Source organism: Ranitomeya variabilis, chromosome 2 (assembly GCF_051348905.1).
Source record: "Ranitomeya variabilis isolate aRanVar5 chromosome 2, aRanVar5.hap1, whole genome shotgun sequence".
In the NCBI taxonomy this organism is placed as follows: Eukaryota; Metazoa; Chordata; class Amphibia; order Anura; family Dendrobatidae; genus Ranitomeya; species Ranitomeya variabilis.
Genome location: NC_135233.1, coordinates 299,114,765 through 299,140,405, shown reverse-complemented (window position 1 = coordinate 299,140,405; position 25,641 = coordinate 299,114,765). Strand labels below are relative to the sequence as shown.

At 44.6% G+C, this 25,641-nt stretch overlaps 1 protein-coding gene across 2 annotated transcripts in view; it reads left to right on the top strand.

Annotated features, from left to right (window-relative positions):
• Nucleotides 1–808: 808 nt before the first annotated feature.
• COL4A6 (collagen type IV alpha 6 chain) overlaps nt 809–25,641 on the top strand; it is a 388,359-nt gene continuing 363,526 nt past the window's right edge. The window contains exons 1-3 of one of the 2 annotated variants that reach the window (XM_077285138.1): nt 809–1,076; nt 1,197–1,341; nt 1,457–1,508. In XM_077285138.1, the coding sequence (XP_077141253.1) occupies nt 1,331–1,341; nt 1,457–1,508 (63 nt within the window). In that variant the 5' untranslated portion in view covers nt 809–1,076; nt 1,197–1,330. The remainder of the gene's footprint in view (nt 1,077–1,196; nt 1,342–1,456; nt 1,509–25,641) is intronic. The other variant, XM_077285139.1, reaches the window with a different exon arrangement.

Here is a 25,641-nt window from a genome sequence, read left to right as displayed (position 1 = left end):
CACATGCCCTGCTCCTGCCATGTCTGCGCATATAATGGGGCAGTTATACCCTCACATGCCCTGATCCTGCCATATATGTGCATATAATGGGGCAGTTATACCCTCACATGCCCTGCTCCTGCCATGTCTGCGCATATAATGGGGCAGTTATACCCCCACATGCCCTGCTCCTGCCATGTCTGTGAATACACTGTGGCAGTTATACCCTCACATGCCCTGCTCCTGCCATGTCTGTGCACACAATGGGGCAGTTATACCCCCCCATGCCCTGCTCCTGCCATGTATGTGCATATAATGGGGCAGTTATACCCTCACATGCCCTGATCCTGCCATGTCTGTGTATATACTGTGGCAGTTATACCCTCACATGCCCTGCTCCTGCCATGTATGTGCACATAATGGGGCAGTTATACCCTCACATGCCCTGCTCCTGCCATGTCTGCGCATATAATGGGGCAGTTATACCCTCACATGCCCTGCTCCTGCCATGCATGCGCATATAATGGGGCAGTTATACCCCTCACATGCCCTGCTCCTGCCATGTATGTGCACATAATGGGGCAGTTATACCCTCACATGCCCTGCTCCTGCCATGTCTGCGCATATAATGGGGCAGTTATACCCTCACATGCCCTGCTCCTGCCATGTATGCGCATATAATGGGGCAGTTATACCCCTCACATGCCCTGCTCCTGCCATGTATGTGCACATAATGGGGCAGTTATACCCCTCACATGCCCTGCTCCTGCCATGTCTGTGCACACAATGGGGCAGTTATACCCTCACATGCCCTGCTCCTGCCATGTCTGCGCATATAATGGGGCAGTTATACCCTCACATGCCCTGCTCCTGCCATGTCTCTCCATCTTTGTGGGATGAGTTTATGTCCTACCTGACAGACCCTTACTATTGCTGTCTGTGACCTACACTGTCCCTTATTTCCTATGGGTGCAGTCAGCCTTCCCCAGACCCAGTCAGAGCTGTGACTGACAGGCCGGCCCCGCCCCCTCCTCCATGCCTAACCTCAGCCTGCCCGTACAGTGTATGGAAGCAAGCCGTGCTCCGAGCTGAGGCGAGTAAGTGTATGCAGCCGGTCCTTCCTCGGCTCCGTGTCCCGACCTGTGCGGGAACTCTGCCCGTCCTCACGTCAGTCCGCTCCGTATTAACCCCCTGTGCCGGTCTTCCCTTTGTTGCAGTTCTCCCCTGGGACACCCCCGCTACACTAACTTTTCCGAGTTCTGTGAAGACGCTTTCAATGAGCCCCCGGGAGAGACCACTGTAGCTGCAAGAAGAAAGCAGGGGAGGCTGTCTGCCAGCCAGTGACTAGGCGATGAGGGCACGGTGAGTGCTGTGGTGACTTTCCTGGGCATTACTTCTCCGTGTAGCCAGGTGAGGGTGGGGGGCGCCACATTGTGAGCCTCAGGTGTAATGATACTACAATGTGTTTGCCTTGCAGAATTTGCCTGCTGGTGTTTGCTGCCTGCTTTGCTGTGGATTTAGTGCAAGCGGTGAGTCCATTTTTTGTAGTCTGTCCCTCAGTGGAGGCACCTATGATATGTTGGGATGGCATTGGGACCCTCTTTCCACGAATGAAGGGGTTAAACGTCGCCCTACAGCCTGTACAAGCTGGGATGTGTCCAGTGTGGCTTCCTGCGGAGGGGGATACAGCATAGGGTGGGATACTGCTGGCTGCCATTCGCATTTCACACTTATAGGAACGGACATAAAATCAACGAAAAAATTAACTAAAAAAAAATTCTACTAAATAATTTTTTTAAAATTTAATTTTGCTTATTTTTTTTTAAATTTTCGAGTGAGTTTTTGGTTTATTTTGGCACATCCAATTCACACTATCGGCACTCTTTTCCATTCTCTATGGACAGTTACCTACTTTGACAATTGCTAAAAAATACAGGACAGATGACAAATTTAGTAGAAAATGTCAAATCCCATTCCCTAATATGAGTACGAGATGCTATGATCAGTACAGTGCATAGCACAGATATCAATATGCTGATCACAGACACGGATATTATTAATATGATCCGCTCGCTGTTATTAAATATCCTTTCATTGATAGATCTAACCATATAAGTGATGGACGTACCCATTTCACCTATAGCTATAGGTTTTGCACATATATATTATGCATGTTGCAACTATTTAATTGCTACTTATTGTAAAATCAATATGTATATTGATTAAGGATTAGCTTTTGTTCACATGTTTTGTTGTCATGCGTCTGTAACGGAACCAGTATTAAGTAAAATAACTGGATTCTTTTACACACGGAGCAAAAACGGATGCAAAATGAAAAGCAAAGTTTACAGTTTTTTGTTTATTTGGAAAGGATCCATCTTTAAAAAAAATGAATTTGGTTAAAAACGACATTTTGGTTTTCGTTTTGTATCTGTTTTTGTTCTATTTGCAATGGAATAGTTTTAATAGAGGTGTTGCAGAAGACTTCTAGTGTTCTGGACATGTGCAATACTAAAAGAGCAGACCTAACGGATGACCAGCCATCATCATCCATCTACCATAGACTTCATTATTAAAAAAAATAAGATCCAGTTGTTATTCGGGTCTTTGGCCAGACAAAAAAAGTTAGGGAGACTATGATTTTTGATCCAGCTGAAAAACAGATTGCAGCTGGAAACGAAGAAAATTTAAGGCACTTTAAGACATTTCTGTCCCTTTCAAATGATTGGATACAGTTAGTGCTGCATTTTAGTTCCATTTTTGTTATTCCAAAATGGATTCAGAAACGCAAATAACTACTGTACATGTGAACATAGCCTTATGGTGCTGTGATGAATTATCCTTCTTTCAGCTCCGCAGTGTGTGACTTGTTAGTAGTTACTTTTTGACCATTGTGTAAGTAGCTATTCTCATTCTTAGTCCTTATACATTAAAAATAAAATCTATCACCAGGGTTTTGCTACCTCATCTGAAAGCAGCATGATGTAGGAAAAGAGACCCTAAAGCCAAAGATGTGTTACTTAGTTTACTGGGTGCATCAGTTGTGACACAATCAGAGAGATCTAGAATGCAGCAGTGCTGAGAAAGCTAACCCCACCAGGCCCTCTATGCACATTGTCTATAGACAATGACCTGCTAATCACAGGAGGGGCGGAGTCAAACCAATGCACCAATTCTAGCGTGCCAGCTAGTCACAGCAATGATAATGTCCTGGTGAAAAAACCTTCACTATAAGTAAACAACAGCTCACAGCTTGATAAGTTACAAATTGTTGCAATCTGTGTTTTAACCTTTATCTCATGCTGTCCTCAGATTACATAGCAAAGCCTGCTGACAGATCCTATAAAGAGAACCTATCAGCACAATTTTGCAGGTTAAAGTAAAGGCATGGCCGCAATGGCGTTGTTATACAGATTACATAGATACCATTAGTTATTTTTTAATCCTCACTTGAAGTTGTCGGGTAATAAGATTTAGGTGCACAGTGGCAGGACTGTGGGTTTTCGTCTTCGGCTCCTGCCCTAGCCCCTCTACCTGCCTCTAGTGTCTGATTGACAGGTCACTGCTTCATCAATGAGCTGCATCCTATTTAAAATGTTGCACCAGCACTGTACTTGCCACGGCAGGGGTGGGGGTGCATACGCAGATTGACTTTCTGGTGGGGTTTAATAAAATGGCGCTGGTAGCAGCACATTCGCTGATTGCTTTCCCGGTAGTCTTCAATAAAATGGTGTCCGTGGAGGTGCATGCGCAGATTGAGATTTTGGCTCAATTACTTACTGGAGACATGTCATAGGCCGGCGTCACACTCAGCGTATGAAAATACGGTCCGTATTTTACGGCCGTAATACGCAGAAATGTTCCAAAAATAGTGATCCGTATGTCATCCGCAGGCAGGGTGTGTCAGCGTATTTTGCGCATGGCATCCTCCGTATGTAATCCGTATGGCATCCGTACTGCGATATTTTCTCGCAGGCTTGCAAAACTGACATCTAATGGATTTATGTGCTCAAATGTTCGTTAAAACATATATACAGTATGTATATATGTCAGTGAGACACATATATATATTCTGTACTTATATTTAATTCAGCGTGACATATGTGAAAAGCCGGTAATTCAATTGCCGGCTTTTCATTTCTCCTTCCCAAACCCGACAGGATATTAGACATGGTTTACATACAGTAAACCATCTCATATCCCTTATTTTTTTGCATATTTCACACTACTAATGTTAGTAGTGTGTATGTGCAAAATTTGGGCACTGTAGCTTGTAAAATAAAGGGTTAAATGGCGGAAAAAATTGGCGTGGGCTCCCGCGCAATTTTCTCCGCCAGAGTGGTAAAGCCAGTGACTGAGGGCAGATATTAATAGCCTAGAGAGGGTCCATGGTTATTGGCCCCCCTGGCTACAAACATCTGCCCCCAGCCACCCCAGAAAAGGCACTTCTGGAAGATGCGCCTATTCTGGCACTTGGCCTCTCTCTTCCCATTCCCGTGTAGCGGTGGGATATGGGGTAATGAAGGGTTAATGTCACCTTGCTATTGTAAGGTGACATTAAGCCAGATTAATAATGGAGAGGCGTCAATTATGACACCTATTCATTATTAATCCAATAGTACGAAATGGTTAATAAAACACACACACATTATTTACAAGTATTTTAATGAAATAAAGACACAGGTTGTTGTAATATTTTATTATACTGGTAATCCACCTGATGACCCTCGTTCTGTAACAAAGGAAAAATAAAAAAAACAACAATATCTCATACCTTCCGACGCTCGGATCAAGTCCCACGAAGTAAATCCATCTGAAGGGGTTAAATCGTTTTACAGCCAGGAGCTGTGCTAAAGCAGTGCTCGTGGCTGTAAAACCCCCGGGAATGAATGGATTGCAGGGGGAATGACCTGTAGTTACCTTGAGTTGCGGTGAGGCGCCCTCTGCTGGATGTCCTCATATGAACTCGAGCGTGGAAACTTTTTCCAGGCTCCAGTTCATGAGGACATCCAGCAGAGGGCGCCTCACCGCAACTCAAGGTAACTACATGTCATTCCCCTGCAATCCATTCATTCCCGGGGGTTTTACAGCTAGAGCACTGCTTTATCACAGCTCCTGGCTGTAAAATGATTTAACCCCTTCAGATGGATTTACTTCGTGGGACTTGATCAGAGCGTCGGAAGGTATGAGATATTGTTGTTTTTTTATTTTTCATTTGTTACAGAACGAGGGTCATCAGGTGGATTACCAGTATAATAAAATATTACAACAACCTGTGTCTTTATTTCATTAAAATACTTGTAAATAATGTGTGTGTTTTATTAACCATTTCGTACTATTGGATTAATAATGGATAGGTGTCATAATTGATGCCTCTCCATTATTAATCTGGCTTAATGTCACCTTACAATAGCAAGGTGACATTAACCTTTCATTACCCCATATCCCACCGCTACATGGGAATGGGAAGAGAGAGGCCAAGTGCCAGAATAGGCGCATCTTCCAGATGTGACTTTTCTGGGGTGGCTGGGGGCAGATGTTTGTAGCCAGGGGGGCCAATAACCATGGACCCTCTCTAGGCTATTAATATCTGCCCTCTGTCACTGGCTTTACCACTCTGGAGGAGAAAATTGCGCGGGAGCCCACGCCAATTTTTTCCACGATTTACCGTAACCCTTTATTTTACAAGCTACAGTGCCCAAATTTTGCACATACACACTACTACCATTAGTAGTGTGGAATATGCAAAAAAAAAAGGGATATGAGATGGTTTACTGTATGTAAACCATGTCTCATATCATGTCGGGTTTGTGAAGGAGAAATGAAAAGCCGGCAATTGAATTACCGACTTTTCTATAGAACACTGCTGCGTATTTCTCGCAAGTCACACTGCTGGTCCGTGTGTAATCCGTGTTTTTCTCGCCCCCATAGACTTTCATTGGCGATTTTTTTGCGCAATATGGTGACAAACGCAGCATGCTGCGATTTTGTACGGCCGTAGAAGACCGTATAATACGGATCCGTAAAATACGGCTGATAGGAGCTGGGCCATAGAGAATCATTGGGCCGTGTGTTATCCGTATTTTACGGGTGTATTTTCTGCGCTCATACGTCCGTAAAACTCGCCAGTGTGACGCCGGCCATAGAGACGAACTCTCAGTCTTGTTCCAAAACTGGGACCATTTTATTGAAGACCACTGGGAAAGCATTCTGTGCAGGTACCGCCTGCGGCAAGGACGTCGCCGACACAAAATTTCAAACAGTATGCAGGTCATTCACAAATCGGTTACTTCTCATTCACACACTGGGGCTGGAGCCAAAGACCCTCCCCACAGTCCCGCCCCTGTGCACCTAAATCTTATTACCCAAAAACTTCAAAAGCGGATTAAAGAAAAACCAACATTGCAGATATCTTCACTAAAGGTATAGCGCCATTATAGTCATACCTTTACCTTCATGAATCATGCTGACAGGTTCTCTTTATGATGTGTAGGTAACAATTTTAAACTGGCGCTACTCTTTTCTTATAGTTAAAGCAAATTAAGCTCAAAAAGGTATTAACTAATCTCATATTTATTAGTCTTAAATTACAATGTGTTTCAAAACAAGTCTCCTTCATCAGATACAGCAAAAAATGCAGTAGACAACATACTAGAGGTCGCGCCAGGTGGTATCTGAAGTGTTGTTCCACTACTTTGATATTACCAATCTGATATTGACGACCCATCCTAATAAAGGTCATCAATAACAAAGTAGTGGACCAGGTGAAATAAAGGACTAAGATAGAACAAAAGCAACCAATGGCTAGGCAAAGCTGGGTATTTGTGCCTGGAAAGCTGGATAGTGTTTGGCCAGATGTGTAGTGTGGACCAACAGCCACCTCTGATTACTGGGCATAGTGAGAGATGGCTTGTGTGGACCAACAGCCCCCTCTGATTACTGGGCATAGTGAGAGATGGCTTGTGTGGACCAACAGCCCCCTCTGATTACTAGGCATAGTGATAGATGGCTAGCTTGGACCAACAGCCCCCTCTGATTACTGGGCATAGTGAGAGATGGCTAGTGTGGACCAACAGCCCCCTCTGATTACTGGGCATAGTGAGAGATGGCTAGCGTGGACCAACAGCCCCCTCTGATTGCTGGGTATAGTGAGAGATGGCTAGCGTGGACCAACAGCCACCTCTGATTGCTGGGCATAGTGAGAGATGGCTAGTGTGGACCAACAGCCCCCTCTGATTACTGGGCATAGTGAGAGATGGCTAGCGTGGACCAACAGCCCCCTCTGATTACTGGGCATAGTGACAGATGGCTAGCGTGGACCAACAGCCCCTTCTGATTACTGGGCATAGTGAGAGATGGCTAGCGTGGACCAACAGCCACCTCTGATTACTGGGCATAGTGAGAGATGGCTAGCGTGGACCAACAGCCACTTCTGATTACTGGGCATAGGGAGGGATGGCTAGTGTGGACCAACAGCCACCTCTGATTACTGGGCATAGTGAGAGATTTCTAGAGTCGACCAACAGCCCCCTCTGATTACTGGGCATAGTGAGAGATGGCTAGCGTTGACCAACAGCCCCCTCTGATTACTGGGCATAATGAGAGATGGCTAGCGTGGACCAACAGCCAACTCTGATTACTGGGCATAGTGAGAGATGGCTAGCGTGGACCAACAGTCCCCTCTGATTGCTGAGCATAGTGAGAGATGGCTAGCGTGGACCAACAGCCCCCTCCGATTACTGGGCATAGTGAGAGATGGCTAGCGTGGACCAACAGCCCCCTCTGATTACTGGGCATAGTGAGGGATGGCTAGTGTGGACCAACAGCCACCTCTGATTACTGGGCATAGTGAGAGATTTCTAGAGTCGACCAACAGCCCCCTCTGATTACTGGGCATAGTGAGAGATGGCTAGCGTTGACCAACAGCCCCCTCTGATTACTGGGCATAGTGAGAGATGGCTAGCGTGGACCAACAGCCCCTTCTGATTACTGGGCATAGTGAGAGATGGCTAGATTCGACCAACAGCCACCTCTGATTACTGGGCATAGTGAGAGATTGCTAGATTCGACCAACAGCCCCCTCTGATTACTGGGCATAGTGAGAGATGGCTAGCGTGGACCAACAGCCACCTCTGATTACTGGGCATAGTGAGAGATGGCTAGCGTGGACCAACAGCCCCCTCTGATTGCTGAGCATAGTGAGAGATGCCTAGCGTCGACCAACAGCCCCCTCCGATTACTGGGCATAGTGAAAGATGGCTAGCGTGGACCAACAGCCCCCTCTGATTACTGGGCATAGTGAGAGATGGCTAGCGTGGACCAACAGCCCCCTCTGATTACTGGGCATAGTGAGAGATGGCTAGTGTGGACCAACAGCCCCCTCTGATTACTGAGCATAGTGAGAGATGGCTAGCGTCGACCAACAGCCCCCTCTGATTGCTGGACATAGTGAGAGATGGCTGGTGTGGACCAATAAACATCACAGATAAATGGCAGCCTAATTTACTAATACCAGGTAACAGCACCAAAGCTTGTGTTGCATTGGTATGGTGACCTGGTGTTGATAAGTAAGACTGCCTTTTTAACTCTGTTTTTTGAATTGTATTTCCTTGTCAGCAAATTGCTAGTGTGAACCAATAACCACAGCTGAATACTGGGCATGGTAAAGAAAAGATGGGTAAGTTGGATCAATAACCACAGATGATTTCTGAGCAGACAGGAGTAGAATGGGGCATTGGGGTTTTAGCCAAGCTGAGGGTGCCCACAGCACCACTGGTATAGACAGAAAAGCGCTCCAATGCAAGGATAGTATGAGGGTCCTTCGTAGTCTAATAGCCCACATGTTTTGGGGATTGTCGTGGCCCCCTTATTTATTGGGCCCCTGTGCAGCTGCACAGGTTGCCCCAATGATATGTCCGCCCCTGCAGAGCACCCACATATGCATAAGGATTAAAGATCATTTTTTGGATGATCAAAGCTTAGAACACTAAACAGGTGTGATTATTATAGGGGCGAAGTCACCCATCTGATTAGTTTAAACTGAGCTTTGGGGGTGACACACTACCCTTAAAGGGAACCTGTCACCCCCAAAATTGATGGTGAGGTAAGCTCACTGTCATCAGTGGCTTATCTACAGCATTCTGTAACGCTGTAGATAAGCCCCCGATGTATCCTGAAAGAGGAGAAAAAGACGTTAGATTATACTCACCCAGGGGCGCTGGCGTGTACTCCGGAGGACAGAGAATGAACTTCAATCCAATATTGCGGCCAGCATGCAACCAGCGGGTAAGGAAAGGGCGAATCAAACACCCGAAAACCCCGCCCATATGACCCAAAACCGGTCCCGCCAAATTCAGGTGACAGGTGCCCATTAACTTCAGTGCCTTCCCAAAATAAAGACCAAGTCTTCTATGTATATTATATATATGTCTAATATATAATTGCCTAGAATACTACTTCCTGCAATTTGTGCCAACTTCCGTGGCTTTGTCCGGAGCTAATGTCCGGAGCTAATGTCCGGAGCTAATGTCCGGAGCTAATGTCCGGAGATAAGTGACGTCACCAGTGTCCTACACCCAGGCAGAGCACAGGGGCCCCAGGCAGCATATGGGGCCCCAGGCAGAGCACTGTGGTCCCAGGCAGAGCACAGGGGCCCCAGGCAGCATATGGGGCCCCAGGCAGAGCACAGTGGTCCCAGGCAGAGCACAGGGGCCCCAGGCAGCCTATGGGGCCCCAGGCAGAGCACAGTGGCCCCAGGCAGAACATGGGGCCCCAGGCAGAGCACAGGGGCCCCAGGCAGAGCACAGGGGCCCCAGGCAGCATATGGGGCCCCAGGCAGAGCACAGTGGTCCCAGGTAGAGCACAGGGGCCCCAGGCAGCCTATGGGGCCCCAGGCAGAGCACAGGGGCCCCAGGCAGCATATGGGGCCCCAGGCAGAGCACAGGGGCCCCAGGCAGCATATGGGGCCCCAGGCAGAGCACAGTGGCCCCAGGCAGAGCACAGGGGCCCCAGGCAGAACATGGGGCCCCAGGCAGAGCACAGGGGCCCCAGGCAGAGCACAGGGGCCCCAGGCAGCATATGGGGCCCCAGGCAGAGCACAGGGGCCCCAGGCAGCATATGGGGCCCCAGGCAGAGCACAGCGATATTTTGGACCACTGTGCGGTGTTTCAGACCCCCTGTGTGATGTCTGGGGCCCTGTTCTTAAGTATATTAAAGATTAAAGTAACATATATTAAAGTATATTATAGATCAAATTTGACACGTTTATGAGCACCATTGAGTGATATACTCAAGAATGACATAATTTTTCAACATTTTATGGTTTCAAACTGTAAACACTCAGAGTTTTTTTTACTTCAACCAGAAAACCTTAACGGTTCATAAAAAACTTGACTGTTCAGGATATGATAAAAGTCATAGTATTCTGAATCTTTAACTTATAAAGATACCTTTACATGGGGTGATTATTGGTTCCAGAGAGGCTTTCGGCCGATAATCGTACACATGGCTGGTGACAGGACAATACAATATAAACGTTCAAAGGTAAACACTGATAACATAAAAATCTAATATATAATTGCCTAGAATACTACTTCCGGCAATTTGTGCCAACTTCCGTGGCTTTGTCCGGAGATAATGTCCGGAGATAAGTGACGTCACCAGCGTCCTACACCCGCTCAGGGTGGACAAAGACATATGCCTTCGTGGTGCGCGGCACTTTTCTGATTGGTTGCCGCCTGCCGCGAGCGACCAATCAGAAATGTGCCGTACTGTCAAGAATTGTCAAGAGCTGGTGAGTGCAGCCATTTTTTGTTCTTTCTTACTATTATTTATTAATTGTATTATTCTTACATTTGAATAAATAAAGTATATATGGATTCTAGACTCCCGATCCTTTAGAATCGGGCTGCCATCTAGTGTATATATATATATATATATATATATATATATATATATATATATATATATATATACATTATACATTACATAGAAGACTTGGTCTTTATTTTGAGAAGGCACTGAAGTTAATGGGAACCTGTCACCTGAATTATATATATATATATATATATATATATATATATATATATATATATATATATATATATATATATATATCATGGTATTGTTTGTTTGTATCTGACTGGATTCTATGTATTTTTGGTATTTTTGTTTGAAAACCCCCATGTTTATTTGCAAAGATCCCCATGATAGTTCCAAGCACCTTAATTGTGATTTGAAATCGAGCATCATGGCCCTGAATAATGAAAGTATTTTTGCCAGAAAATCTAATGAAAAACACAAAGGTAATTAGCAAAAATTTAGCACAACTCGAGGTTTCTGTAAATTTTTGCAACTTTTGTGGTTTTCACCTTACTTTCACCCATTTTTACCGAAATGGGTGGACCTGGGAAAGACGATGAAAAAATGAAAATAAAACAAAAATAAAATATATATTTTTTATTTAGTTAGTTATGCCTGTTTGTTTTTTTGGTTCATAGTAACAAAATAATATAGTCCTGGATAAACCCTTTGACATCTGCCCTGCACACAAAAAAAACCAAACACTTTAGAGGCTGCCATCACACTAGCAGTATTTGGTCAGTATTTTACATCAGTATTTGTAAGCCAAAACCAGGAGTGGAACAAATAGAGGAAAAGTATAATAGAAACATATGCACCACTTCTGTATTTATCACCCACTCCTGGTTTTGGCTTACAAATACTGATGTAAAATACTGACCAAATACTGCTAGTGTGACAGCAGCAAAGGGGTTTTCTGTTTTTGGAAAACCTCCAAACCCAAGTTGCAGTTTATTTTTGTTTTTTTGCAGTTTTTTTTTGTTTGCTTTTTTTAAACAAACTTTGCTTTATTCACCCTCTCCGGGTCAAGGGATGATCCAGATGTTATTATAGTCTGCAATGTTGATGTCACATCAACCACTGCAGCCAATAACTGACCGCAGGGACTCTGTGCAGCTTATATTGTCAATTCAGGCAGAGCCACCGAGCTCAGTTACTGGGTGCAGCGCTGTTTACTTGACTGGACGATTGGAAGTGTTCAATTCCAGCCTGTCTGATCACGCTTTCAGTGTTGTGTCTGTCGGTCACCATACTGGGTATATGGTGTTGTCTCCAGATCCTACTAAAATCAGTGAGCTCCACTGACAGTAGTCTCATGTCTGTGACCAGCAGTTGAAATATAACTTGTGATCATGGATACTATTCCAGTCCATATAGCGCATGTCAATCATTGCTTTTTGGGCACAAGTACTTTTCTATGAAGACTTTAAAAGAAAAAGTACAACTAAGTATAGGGTGAGTTATAAAGGGGACTTTCAGAGGTGAAGTCATAGAGGCTTGTTGAAACAATGCTGCTACATTGTTCTTGGCAATGGAAAGAAAGTTTTCAAATATATTACTTATAAATAACCTTTCATTGGAATAAACAATAATACTAAACTAAAATGAGCGTTGTTGTTTTTTTACTCAACTTCTAGTAAACAGATGGAAAGTATCTGTCAGGTTAAGATGAATACAACTTTTAAATTACAAATAAAAACAACAAATATTATCTAATTAAATAAAAGCAAATAAACATTTTACAGAACCAGGTGGACCACCTGTGATGATGGCCTTACTGTGCGGGGAGGATGCCACATTGATCATTTTTGGCAGTTGTTAACTATTCTTGGCCTTTTTTTTTTTAGACTTTTTATAATTTGATGCAAGATTAATAATTTTGACTTCACCACTCAACGGCTTGTCACACAGCTGCCTCATGACTCACTCAGGATATGTTCACATGGGACTATAATAATCATCGCAGCTCTGTAGTGGATTTATGGTCAATTTCACCCTATTCATTGCAAAGGGTAGAATCCGCTCTGAAAATCTGCAAAAAGAGTTGCCCTGCTGTGGACTTAAAGATCTGCAATGCTGCTCAATTTCCAAAAGGAGATTTTGCTCAATGTGTAGATGAGATTTGCTGCTACTTTAATCTGCTGCAGATTTTCCATCACCAAATACGGACGAAAAATACACAGCAAATCCACAACATGTGAAAATAACTTTACTCTTGGGCCTGTAACCAAAAGGCCGTCACTGCCCTGTGTAATTCTTGCGTATTTCTCAATACATATCTGTGTGATCACTATCGCCAGTACCCACCTGCACCTGTGCATTTATGCTGTAGTTGCCCATCATACTATGTGTTTTGCACATGTGTTTATGTACCTACCAGACATCTCAGACTTTTTACGTCTCTTTCTATATCTGTACTTCTATTTGTAACCCAGTCAGTGGCTGCCTGGTTATCACTGTCTAGATCTTTGCCCCCTCAGCCCCTTTGATCATGTTTGTGTCTGTGTTGGTTTATCTGTCTGGAAGAACCTGCGTGTCTTCTTTATTTCAACCATCGTCAGAATTAAAGGCCGTTTTCCAATCTAATTTTCAATGCGAAAAAATCATAGGGACTAGTGATGAGCGAATATACTCGTTACTCGAGATTTCCCGAGCATGCTCGGGTGTCCTCCGAGTATTTTTTAGTGCTCGGAGATTTAGTTTTCATCACCGCAGCTGAATGATTTACATCTCTTAGCCAGCCTGATTACATGTGGGGATTCCCTAGCAACCAGGTAGCCCCCACATGTATTTATGCTGGTTAAAGGGAACCTGTCACCACGTTTTTGGAAGATGGGATAAAAATAGCGTTAAATAGGGGCAGAGGTGGGCGTTACATTAGTGTGTTTGTTATGCGTTTATTACCCACCTAAGTTGCCGAAATACCTTTGCAAAGTCTCCGTTTTCGCCTGTCAATCAGGCTGGTCTGGTCAAAAGGGCGTGTTGTCTTCCCCCAGATTTTGCGTAGTTTTCCGTTGGTGGCGTAGTGGTGTGCGCATGCCCAAGGTCCCGAATCCTCTGCCAGGGGATTTAAAAGAGCGCGCTGTTCGTTATTTCATTGGTGATCGGTGGGCGCGGCCATCTTCCTTTGGCTGCGCGTGCGCAGAAGCGGCGCTCTGCTGGCCGCGGCTTCAGGAAAATGGCCGCCGCGATATCCATCTGCGCACGCGCGGCATCCCGCGGCCATTTTCCTGAAGCCGCGGCCAGCAGAGCGCCGCTTCTGCGCACGCGCGGCCAAAGGAAGATGGCCGCGCCCACCGATCACCAATGAAATAACGAACAGCGCGCTCTTTTAAATCCCCTGGCAGAGGATTCGGGACCTTGGGCATGCGCACACCACTACGCCACCAACGGAAAACTACGCAAAATCTGGGGGAAGACAACACGCCCTTTTGACCAGACCAGCCTGATTGACAGGCGAAAACGAAGACTTTGCAAAGGTATTTCGGCAACTTAGGTGGGTAATAAACGCATAACAAACACACTAATGTAACGCCCACCTCTGCCCCTATTTAACGCTATTTTTATCCCATCTTCCAAAAACGTGGTGACAGGTTCCCTTTAACAGATGTAAATACTCGGAGGACACCCGAGCGTGCTTGGGAAATCTCGACATACTTGGACAGCTTGAACTACATGGTCTCTAATTCATAGTTCTAACCTAAAAGGCAGCAAAGTTATCACTCTTCCGAGCAATGGTATCCAATGCCCACCCAACGCTGCCCCCAAGAGTGCTGATCTGCATAGTGCCAATACTCTTAGCTCCCCCGTACCAGCCTTACTGAGCCTCCAAATTCTGTAAAAAGTGATAGGTTGCATATCCTATCTACCTGCAAGAGCAGTGGAGAGGGCACCATGTAAAGGAGCTCCCCTGGACTGTTCTGCCAGAGCCACCTCCACTCATGCAGTGTCACTATCACAGGGAGACTTACTTTTGTAGACATGTCCCTTGTGTAGACTGGCGTATGTAGCGCAGTGCTAGGCTGGACCTCCTGCTGGATCACCCTGTGACATTATTGGCTTGTGCAACGGTGCTGAACTGGTCTGGATCTCCTCCTGCAAATGAGATTGTGAACTTATCCCAGTATTGGCTATAAGGGTAGAGGCCTGCAGTACAGGACACAGTGTGAGACCGGAACATCACAGGAACAGTATTCATGGTGTGCTTCTGAAGCCACAAAACACTGCACAATCACTGCAGTGGGTGCAAATGAAAACGCTTCTGAAGGAGTAGAATAAAGGTTTTAAAGGGAATCTGTCACCCCATTTTTCGCCTATAAGCTTCGGCCACCGCCATCAGTGGCTTATCAGCATGCTGTAGATAAGCCCCCATGTAACCTGAAAGATAAGAAAAACAGGTTAGATTATGCTCACCCAGGGGCAGTCCCGGCGCGGTCCGGGTCCAGCGCCTCCCATCCTCATGCGATGTCGTCCTCTTCTTTGCTTCGTGTCACGGCTCCTGTGTAGGCGTACTTTGTCTGCCCTGTTGAGGGCAGAGCAAAGTACTGCAGTGTGCAGGCGCCGGGCCTCTCTGACCTTTCCCGGCGCCTGCGCACTACTGTATATAAAATACATTTCCCTACAATCATCTGACCAGTGCAGATAAACACTGTAAGTTACCTCCGCACTCGGATGACTTTGTATCTGTGACACGTAATAGTACCCTCACCTCAATATTCATATAGGCAGTGTTAGGCTTCACTAAAGCTTCAGCTTTGAGGTTTTAGCTTTTTGATTTAGTTTGTACTTTTGTGTGGTACATACCGTATTTGCCTGGTGTGTCCTAAGATGGCTAGCCTAACTTGTTTTGTCATTGTTTCCATCATGCCCTGATGAGGCACGACTGGTATGTCTACAACCCCTCCATTTAAGTGTATGTGGGAGGATATGGTGCTTCAAAAGTCTTCAGAGTGTTTCGTTCCCTAATTTTAGATGTGGTCGAGGGCTAAACACAGCTTTATGTGAACACATTCTCAAGTGTCTTGCCTGTTATGGGTTTTGTCTTAAAACTCATTTGTTCAGAGACCAGGTTTCTAGATATGTTTTGGCCTGATGTACATATCTGTAGTATGGATCCATGCTATCCCGAATCATAATGATGCATCTTAGAAGACCAGACAAGCACTTCTGTATGCCTCCTATATCATATAGAAGTGGGAGATCTTTTCTTACACAAATATCTATGAAATATGTTAGAAAAATATCGTTACGTTAAATTATAGAAAATATTGAATATATGGTTTTCTGCTAGAAGGATTGTGTATAAGGCAAAATACAGTGCTGCATCAAGACATCCTCTCCTTGTACTTGACCATATCATGTGGTTGAGGCTTTAAAGGGTTAGTCCTAAGACAGAAGGTGAAAACTTTCTGATCGCTGGAGGTTCGACCGCTGGAGCTCCTAGTGATCCTGAGAATGGTGTACTGGAACGAGTGTTGTACTCTATTTTCTCCAGTCGTCTCATAGACAATGAATGCAGCGGTGGTCATGCGTGTGCACCCCCGCTCCAAGAAAGGCAGAGGTGTGTAGTGCCTTGTTCCTGGGTTCCAGAGCCCTTATCTTAGGATTGCTGGTGGCCCACAGTCAGACAGTCAATGATCAGTAAATTATAACCAGTGTTTTCCAACTTGAAAATGTATTAAAATACAACTTTTTTTTACTTCATTAAAAGGTGAAATAAACACATACCACCACCAAAGTATCATATAGACACTTATAGAAGATACCTAGGGAGGGTCCTATCCCTATGATATAATGAAATTGCCCTACCCTAAATCCTGCACATTGGCACCCCCACTCATTGTCGGCTCACCCTGCTGGCCTGGTCGGCCATGACTGGATCTGGGGAGAAGGAAAAAGACACAAAGATAGATGGAAATGTCAGAATTTTAAGTTCATATGTGGCACTTATAGATTTATAGGGGTCAATTTCCACAGAGGGTCAGTTACCACAGAGGAGCTCTTTATTTGGAAAGTATTATCTATTCATCCCTGTATTCTTCAAAACTGCCTACATTTAGGGTGCCAACCCCCGCTGTTAGGCCGTTTTGAAGAATACAGGGATGACTAGATAAACAATACTTCCCAAATAAAGAGCTCCTCTGTGGAAATTGACCCTTATAAATCTTTAAGTGGCACATATACACTTAAAATTCTGACATTTCCATCTATCTTTGTGTCTTTTTCCTTCTTCCCAGATCCAGACAGGGACAGCAGAGTGAGCCGACAATGAGCGGGGGGCGCCAATGCGCATGATCTAGGGTGCCAACCTCTGCTGCTAGGTAGGGTAATTTCAGTATATCATAGGGATAGGGCCCTCCCTAGGTATCTTCTATAAGTGTCAATATGATACTTTAGTGGCGGTATGTGTTTATTTCACCTTTTAATGAAGTAAATAAAAGTTGTATTTTAATATATTTCAAGTTGGATTTTTGTTTAGTGAATTGTTCATTTCAATGTATTCCCAGTGTCTTACTTTTTTCTGTGAAATTATAACCAATATTATGAATAGGAAATAATTTACTATCTTGGGAATAAGTTATTAAACTGATTTACGGCAATTGGCTCCAAGATGTTCATTAGTCTGATTTTGTTTTGGCGGGAAATAATCTATACTTATCCACAACAGTACACACTTATTTCGACTGTTACGCTGAAGAATCATTTATGTTGGTAAATAGCAAAAATTAACTTGATTATTATGGGACAGGTGTAGAAATAGAATGGAAATCTTTACAACCTCATTTTCTTTTTTTTATTAAGCTGCTTTAAGAAAGCTTGGCCCAGTCTTTATTAGGCTTTCCAAACTAAGCTTAAGGTACCTTCACACTAAGCGACTTTGCAGCGAGAACGACATCGATCCGTGACGTTGCAGCGTCCTGGATAGCGATCTCATTGTGTTTGACACACAGCAGCGATCAGGATCCCGCTGTGATATCACTGGTCGGAGCTAGAAGTCCAGAACTTTATTTCGTCGCTGATCACCCGCTGTCCATCCCTGGATCGGCGTGTGTGACGCTGACCCAGCGATGTGTTCATTTCTAAACAGGGTAAATATCGGGTTACTAAGCGCAGGGCCTCGCTTAGTAACCCGATATTTACCCTGGTTACCATTGTAAAAGTTTAAAAAAAAAAACACTACATACTCACATTCTGATGTCTGTCACGTCCCCCGGCGTCCACAGGGTTACGCGCTGCTGCTCAGAGCTTCCTGCACTGACTGTGTCAGCGCCAGCAGTAAAGCAGAGCACAGCGGTGACGTCACCGCTGTGCTCTTCTTTACGGCCGGCACTGACAGTCAGTGCGGGAAGCTCTGAGCAGCAGCGCTTAACCCTGTGGACGCCGGGGGACGTGAGAGACATCAGAAGGTGAGTATGTACTGTTTTTTTTTTTTAATTTTACAATGGTAACCAGGGTAAATATCGGGTTAGGCCGGTTTCACACGTCAGTGGCTCCGGTACGTGAGGTGACAGTTTCCTCACGTACCGGAGACACTGACACACGTAGACCCATAAAAATCAATGCATCTGTTCAGATGTCATTGATTTTTTGCGAACCGTGTCTCCGTGTGCCAAACACGGAGACATGTCAGTGTTCGTGGGAGCGCACGTTTTACACGGACCCATTGATAGAGTCAATGGGTCCGCGTAAAACACGGACCTCACACGGACATTCTCCGTCTGGGGTCCGTGTGCGTGCAGGAGACAGCGCTACAGTAAGCGCTGTCCCCCCCACTGGTGCTGAAGCCGGTATTCATATCTTCCCTGCAGCAGCGTTTGCTGTAGAGAAAATATGAAGAATAGTGTTAAAAATAAAGATCTATCTGTCCGCCGCCCCCCCACCCCCTGTGCGCCCCCCCCGCTGGTCAGAAAATACTTACTCGCTCCTTCCTGGTCTGGCCGCGCCTCCTACTGTATGCGGTCACGTGGGGCCGATCATTTACAATCATGAATAGTCGGCTCCGCCCCTATGGGAGGTGGAGCCACATATTCATGACTGTAAATGATCGGCCCCACGTGACCGCATGCAGGAGAAGCCGCGGCCAGACCAGGAAGCAGCGAGGGAGCGGGTAAGTATTTTCTGACCAGCGGGGGGGCGCACAGGTGGTGGGGGGGCGCACAGGTGGTGGGGGGGCGGCGGACACATGGATCTTTATTTTAAACACTATTCTTCATATTTTCTCTGCAGCAAACGCTGCTGCAGGGAAGATATGAATCGCAGCTTCAGCACCATGCAGAGTGGGTACCACACGCTCCGTGTGGTACCCACTCGCCATACGGGCGGCACACGTGTGCCGCACGTATGGCCTCCGTGAGTTCCCAGGCACACGGACACGGATAACTCCGGTACCGATTTATTCCGGTACCGGAATTATCTGGACGTGTGGGACAGCCCTTACTAAGCGCGGCTTATCCAAGCTGCTTGAGATCTAGTGTGAAGTTTCCACAATCAGTGATGGTTTGGGGAGCAATGTCATCTGCTGGTGTAGATCCACTGTGTTTTATCAAGACCAAAGTCAGTGCAGCCGTCTACCAGGAAATTTTAGAGCACTTCATGCTCCCCTCTGTAGGCGAACATTTTGGATGTTAAAATCATTTTTTCAAGCTGGTGTTATAAAGTATTCTAATTTACTGAGATAATGACTTTCGGGTTTTCACTGGCTGTAAGCGATAATCATCAACATTAACAGAAATAAACATAGATCACTCTCTTTGTAATGACTATATAATATATGAGATTCACTTTTTGTATTGAAGAACTGAAATAAATTAACTTTTTGATGATATTGTAATTTTGTGAAATGCACCTGTACATCCATGTAAGGCTACTTTCACACTAGCGTTTTTTGCAATCCGTCGCAATGCGTCGTTTTGCCGAAAAAACGCATCCTGCAAAAGTGCTTGCAGGATGCGTTTTTTCCCCATAGACTAACATTAAGCGACGCATTGCGACGGATTGCCACACGTCACACCCGTCGTGCGACGGATGCGTTGTGCGTTGGCGGACCGTCGGCACAAAAAAACGCTACATGTAACGTTTTTTGCTGCCGACGGTCCGCTTTTTCCGTCCGCCGGAACTCCGCCCCCACCTCCCCGCACCTCACAATGGGGCGGCGGATGCGCTGGAAAAATGCATCCGCTGCCCCCGTTGTGCGGCGTATACAACGCTAGCGTCGGTAACCTCGGCCCGACGCACTGCGACGGGCCGAGCCCGACGCTAGTGTGAAAGTAGCCTAAGAGTGCAAGGTGGCGTCGGCGGAAATTAGCGGCAGCTGCAGCCTAGGGGTCACGTGACCCGGACTCAGCCGCCGGCATAGCGCCGCTCACAGGCTAAAACGCCTACATAAAGTATTTACAAAATTCATTAGGGGCCCCGGGGGGATACATTGGGGGGTTAATTGAAAGTAGTGGACAACCCCTTTAATAGGTAAACCAGCAATGTCTCTGCATCAGCTGTGAAAAAAAAGAACGGGGCTGGATTAGCTATTAAAATGCACCTGTCAGCCAGCACCTTTCTTGCACATCACTGGTGACATAAGAAGCTCTCGCCTCTGTTGATATTTTTGTTAATTCAAGTATTTTTACAAGTCATACTGTTTCTCTTCAGAAAAAAGAGAATGCGGAAACTACAGTACCTTGTGATCAAAACTTTCTATGAAAACCCATTTAGCTCAGATTATGATAGGTAGATGTGGAAAACTTCTGAAGTTTTGGGGTACATTCACACGTACCACTGGTACAACTAAAGCAGCCCCCAAAATCAGCTATTTTGGTGAACTATAAATTCATTCTCATTTTTATAGCAGCTGATGTAGAAATGTCTTACGTATTTCTTGGGACTTATTTGAAGCCATAAATGTTTCATATGTTACATATTTGCAGGCCTCCCATTAATTCTGCTGCTATTTTCCAGGATTCTATCTTGAAATCCACCTGTTATTCCATGTAAATGTCAAAAGCCAGATAACAGAATGAAAATAAGATTAAATCGAGCAGTCTGGTAATGATTTGCTTTGGTCCCAGAGGAAGCCTTAATATGCTGTTCTGTGGTTTCTTTTGACCACAAGCTACATTTGGAAACTGATCATAGCGGCTGAATGCACAGAGTCACACAACGTCTCTCTGTGCTTTTTTTTTTTTTTCTAAGTTATGACCAATATTTTAACCACAATTTCACATTTCAAACTTTTCACCCTCTAAAATGTTATGTTCTGTCTTTGCTCAGCTGTACGCGATGAGCAGCTTATATTCAGTGCAAGGGTGTAAAGGACAACTAATACTTTCACTGCTATACTTGAAGGCTATGCGCACACGTTGCGGATTTGGCTGCGGATCCGCAGCAGGTTTCCATGCGGTGTACAGTACCATGTAAACCTATGGAAAACAAAATCTGCAGTGCACATGCTGCAGAAAATTCTGCGCAGAAACACAGTGGTTTAAATTTCCGCAGGATGTCAATTCTTTGTGCGGATTCCACAGCGTTTTATACCTATTCCATAATAGGAATCAGCAGGTTTAAAAATGCAGGTGAAATCCGCACAAAATCCACAGAAACCCACATGTAAATACCTGCGGATTGTGCAGAATCCACGTGGAAAAATCCGCAATGGAATCCGCAATGAGTGCACATACCCGAAGGCTTTGGCTAACCCCACCTGAGCACTAAATCCACCTGCCTAATATTATAAAAATCCCTGTTGTGCAGACAATACAGTTCTGACCCTTGAAGGCATTGACCTCTGAATGTTTCCTTTGAACTGGGCAGCAGATCCTTTAGGCTACTTTCACACTAGCGTTAACTGCAATACGTCGCAAATGCGTCGTTTTGCCGAAAAAACGCATCCTGCAAAAGTGCTTGCAGGATGCGTTTTTTCAGCATTGACTAACATTAGCGACGCATTTGCGGCGCATTGCCACACGTCGCAACCGTCGTGCGACGGTTGCGCCGTGCTGTGGCGGACCGTCGGGACCAAAAAACGTTACATGTAACGTTTTTTGCTCCCGACGGTCCATTTTTTCCGACCGCGCATGCGCGGCCGGAACTCCGCCCCCACCTCCCCGCAGTTCCCCGCACCTCACAATGGGGCAGCGGATGCGCTGGAAAAATGCATCCGCTGCACCCGTTGTGCGGCGGAGACAACGCTAGCGTCGGGGACCTCGGCCCGACGCTAGTGTGAAAGAAGCCTTAAGAGTATGTTCACACTACATTTTTTTCAGGCATGTATGCAATAGATCTGCTTCGAAACCCGCCTGAAAAAGCATTAACAAAAAACTCAAAGAATGCATATATTCACGTCTATGTAGTAACAAATTGCTGTTCATTTTTAGTCTTTTTAGAGTCTTTTAACCGCTATAGATTTCCAAAGACGCCAAGTGGTTAAAAGAAGTGACCACACAATTCTTCAGGCGTTTTCCACTCATTATATGTTCCACACTTTATAATAGAAGTTAATGGGAAGGCTGAAAAGTTAAAAAGATGCCTGGTCATCCTCTGGGTGAGCGTTTTGTGAGCATTTTTTTTACTTTCAAATACACATTTTCATTGCTTTTTTTTTTTTTTTTTAACTCCAGTCACCAATCAGAAAATACCAGTACAAAAAATGCCTAAAACCATTAAAAAAAAACAACCAGTAATCAAAAATGTTGCAGAAGTCCTCAAAAAACAAAATCTATAAATTTGTATAAATTTCCAGAGAAAACAAGCAATTCCTGAGGCAGCTATCCACTTGAAAAATGAAAATGATTGCCTGCGTGAATAAAACATCATGTGAACATACCCTAATGTTTCTCCTCTTTATTTTTTTTGGGATGTTTAGAGCATTCAGCAATACAAGTTTTTAACGTGTAACATGTTAGCTGAGTTCTCCAGTATGTAAAGATTTTTTAAAACTTTTGATATTTCAGAGTTTGTTAAATCAGTGTGGGAAATTAGGGCCCCAGATTATGTGCTTGGTAAATTCCCAGTGGATAATACAGACAAATCTTGGCTTCCTTTGCTCGTTTCTTTACATGTTCTGCTCAGACTTGTCCTGATCTTGTTCCGATATTAGCATGCCTCTCAGCCATTCCCTCAGCTGTGTTTTCCCTTATCTAGAGCATTGTCAAGTACTTGTACTGTATAGAACATTTTCCACTGCACACTTCTGCATGTCTAATGAACATGATCTACCCTTGATGCAGAACTGTAGGTGAGACATCTAATTTTACATTGTGTTTAGTAAGGTAAGGCCAGATTTGAAGATTGTAAAGATAAAACTATGTGTGCACTACTATCAGTGGTGCCCAGGTAGGTTCCTACACCATAGAGTACTAATAGAAAGAACCTGGCACTCAACTTGATGCTGTGAAAAGTTTAATGTAGTACAGAAAATGTTTCGGTCCTAATTCAGGACCTTCATCAGTTACGTACTGATAAGAAAGTATGTTTGCTATTGTGTCAAAAGCACAATAGGAAACCGCGTCTACACTCGCTACACAAGCCTTACCTAACCTTCAATATGGCCACCTAAAACTAGTAACCGACGCAGACTATTGTGCTTTTGACACAGTACCAAACATACTTATCAGTACGTAACTGATGAAGGTCCTGAATTAGGACCGAAACGTTTTCTGTACTACATTAAACTTTTCACAGCATCAAGTTGAGTGCCAGGTTCTTTCTATTAGATTTGGAGATTGTGGCGCGGCCATGATGCCTTAAAAAAACGCTGTAGTTTTTAACCTGCCTGTTACACAATTATTAGATGTTCCAAGGGAAATTGTTTCACCTCTATATCTGTACGGCTGATTATGTCTGCTGTTGGTAAAACAACTGTTCCTGTTTGACCTTAACCTTGGGGTCCGATTCATCCTCTGCAGGTTTTTTTAAACTCAATTTTTTTGGTCTTGTGGTATTTGTTGATGTTTTCAGCACCAAATTCTTCAAACGGCACACGTGGGTTTCTGAAATGTGGTCAATATAAAAAATGCTCATTATTTTTGTATTTTTACTTTTTTTTTGCATCTCTTTAGAGTTAAAGTTAAAATGTTGCATGCAGTTTTAATACTTGAGCAAAATTTCTGGCGTACAAAAAAAAAAATCAGTCCCTAAGAGGGGGAGGGGGGAGGTGACTGGAGTACATTTGCAAAAAAAAAAAATTGCAAATTTTTATAAAGTCCAAAATAATGAATCGGCTGCAAACTACTGGATTACAAGTCCACGTTCACACGTTGAGTATTTGGTCAGTATTTTACATCAGTATTTGTAAGCCAAAGGGCTCATACTTACTTGCGAGAAACTCGGATGAGTCTCACACGGCAATACTCGGCACTGCACCTGGCACAGAGGAGCGTAGCGTGCGGCTGCATGCATTCCTATGGGGCCGCACGCTCCGATCTGAGTGCCGGCAGTATTAACATGCGAGACTCATCCCAGTTTCTCGCAAGTGAGTATGAGCCCAAAACCAGGAGAGGAAAAGTATAATAGAAACTCGTCACACCTTCTGGATTTATCACCCACTCCTGGTTTTTTAGCTTATAAATACTGATGTAAAATACTGACCAGATACTGAACGTGAGCTGTGCACGTGGTCTAAGCAATCGCCTCCTACTTGAGTTGGTAAGTTGTGAGTGGTTTTCGCATCAGTATTTTACACCTGTTTAACCTCCCTCTTTATAAGACCGGGATCACACATGCGAGAAATATGGCTGAGTCTAGCATGTTAATACCCGGCATTGCCGCCGTCACTCAGGAGCGGAGCGTGCGGCCGCATAGCAATACATGGAGCCGCACGCTCTGCTCCTGAGTGACGGCGGCAATGCCGGGTATTGACATGTGAGACTCGGCCGTATTTCTCGCATGTGTGATCCCGGCCTAAGGCTAAGTTCAAATTGGGCATTTTTGCTGCATTTGTTTATGCATATTTATGCTAATTTTCCGCTGCTTTTTACAGTACCAGCAAAGCCTATGAGATTTCAGAACTCTCATGCACACACATTGTTTTTTTTCTCATCAATATTTCGTGTTTTCCATGCTTTTTGGACATGGAGCATGTCACTTCATTCAGCCTTTCATTCAGTGTTTTTTCAGTGTTTTTCACCCAATGGGTGATGAAAAAAATGCTGACAAAGTGCTGCAAAAATGCAGGTATCTCGTTTTGCAGCGTTTTTAATGAAAAATAAAAAAAAAACAAGTACAGCAGTATATGAAACCCATTTATGTTTGTGATTTTTCCAGGTTTATGATCTTGTCTTGGTCACCTATGCATGTCAGTTTAATTAAATTAGTGATGCGTAAGAAAGTAAACATTGACCGACCAAGGTGTGAAATTGAGCAATGCCTGTGGCTGACCTCAAACAATATGTTTGAGTCCCCGCGGCTGCATGTCTTGCGGCTGTTCAACAGCCAAAACACATTCAGGGACTGTCTATTTGTTAGGCATTACAGCCGCGAGACATGCAGCCGCGGGGACTCGAACATATTTTTCGAACACACTGAAGTCACTGTTAGCACCCGAGCATGCTTAGATAGCACCTTATCCCAGCACATTTGCTCATCGCTAGAAGGCAGCATTCTAGATTTAGGAAATTTGGTCACAGGTTCACTTTAAGCATAGTGCCAAAGACTGACACATTGAGAGCATTTGACTCGAATGGAATGGAATTTTAACATTGAACCAATCATCAGACTGCAGCCTTAGGTCAGTCTCACACGTATAGATAATTCCGGTACCGGAAAAATCGGTACCGGAGTTATTCGTGTCCGTGTGCTCACGTGGCACATCAG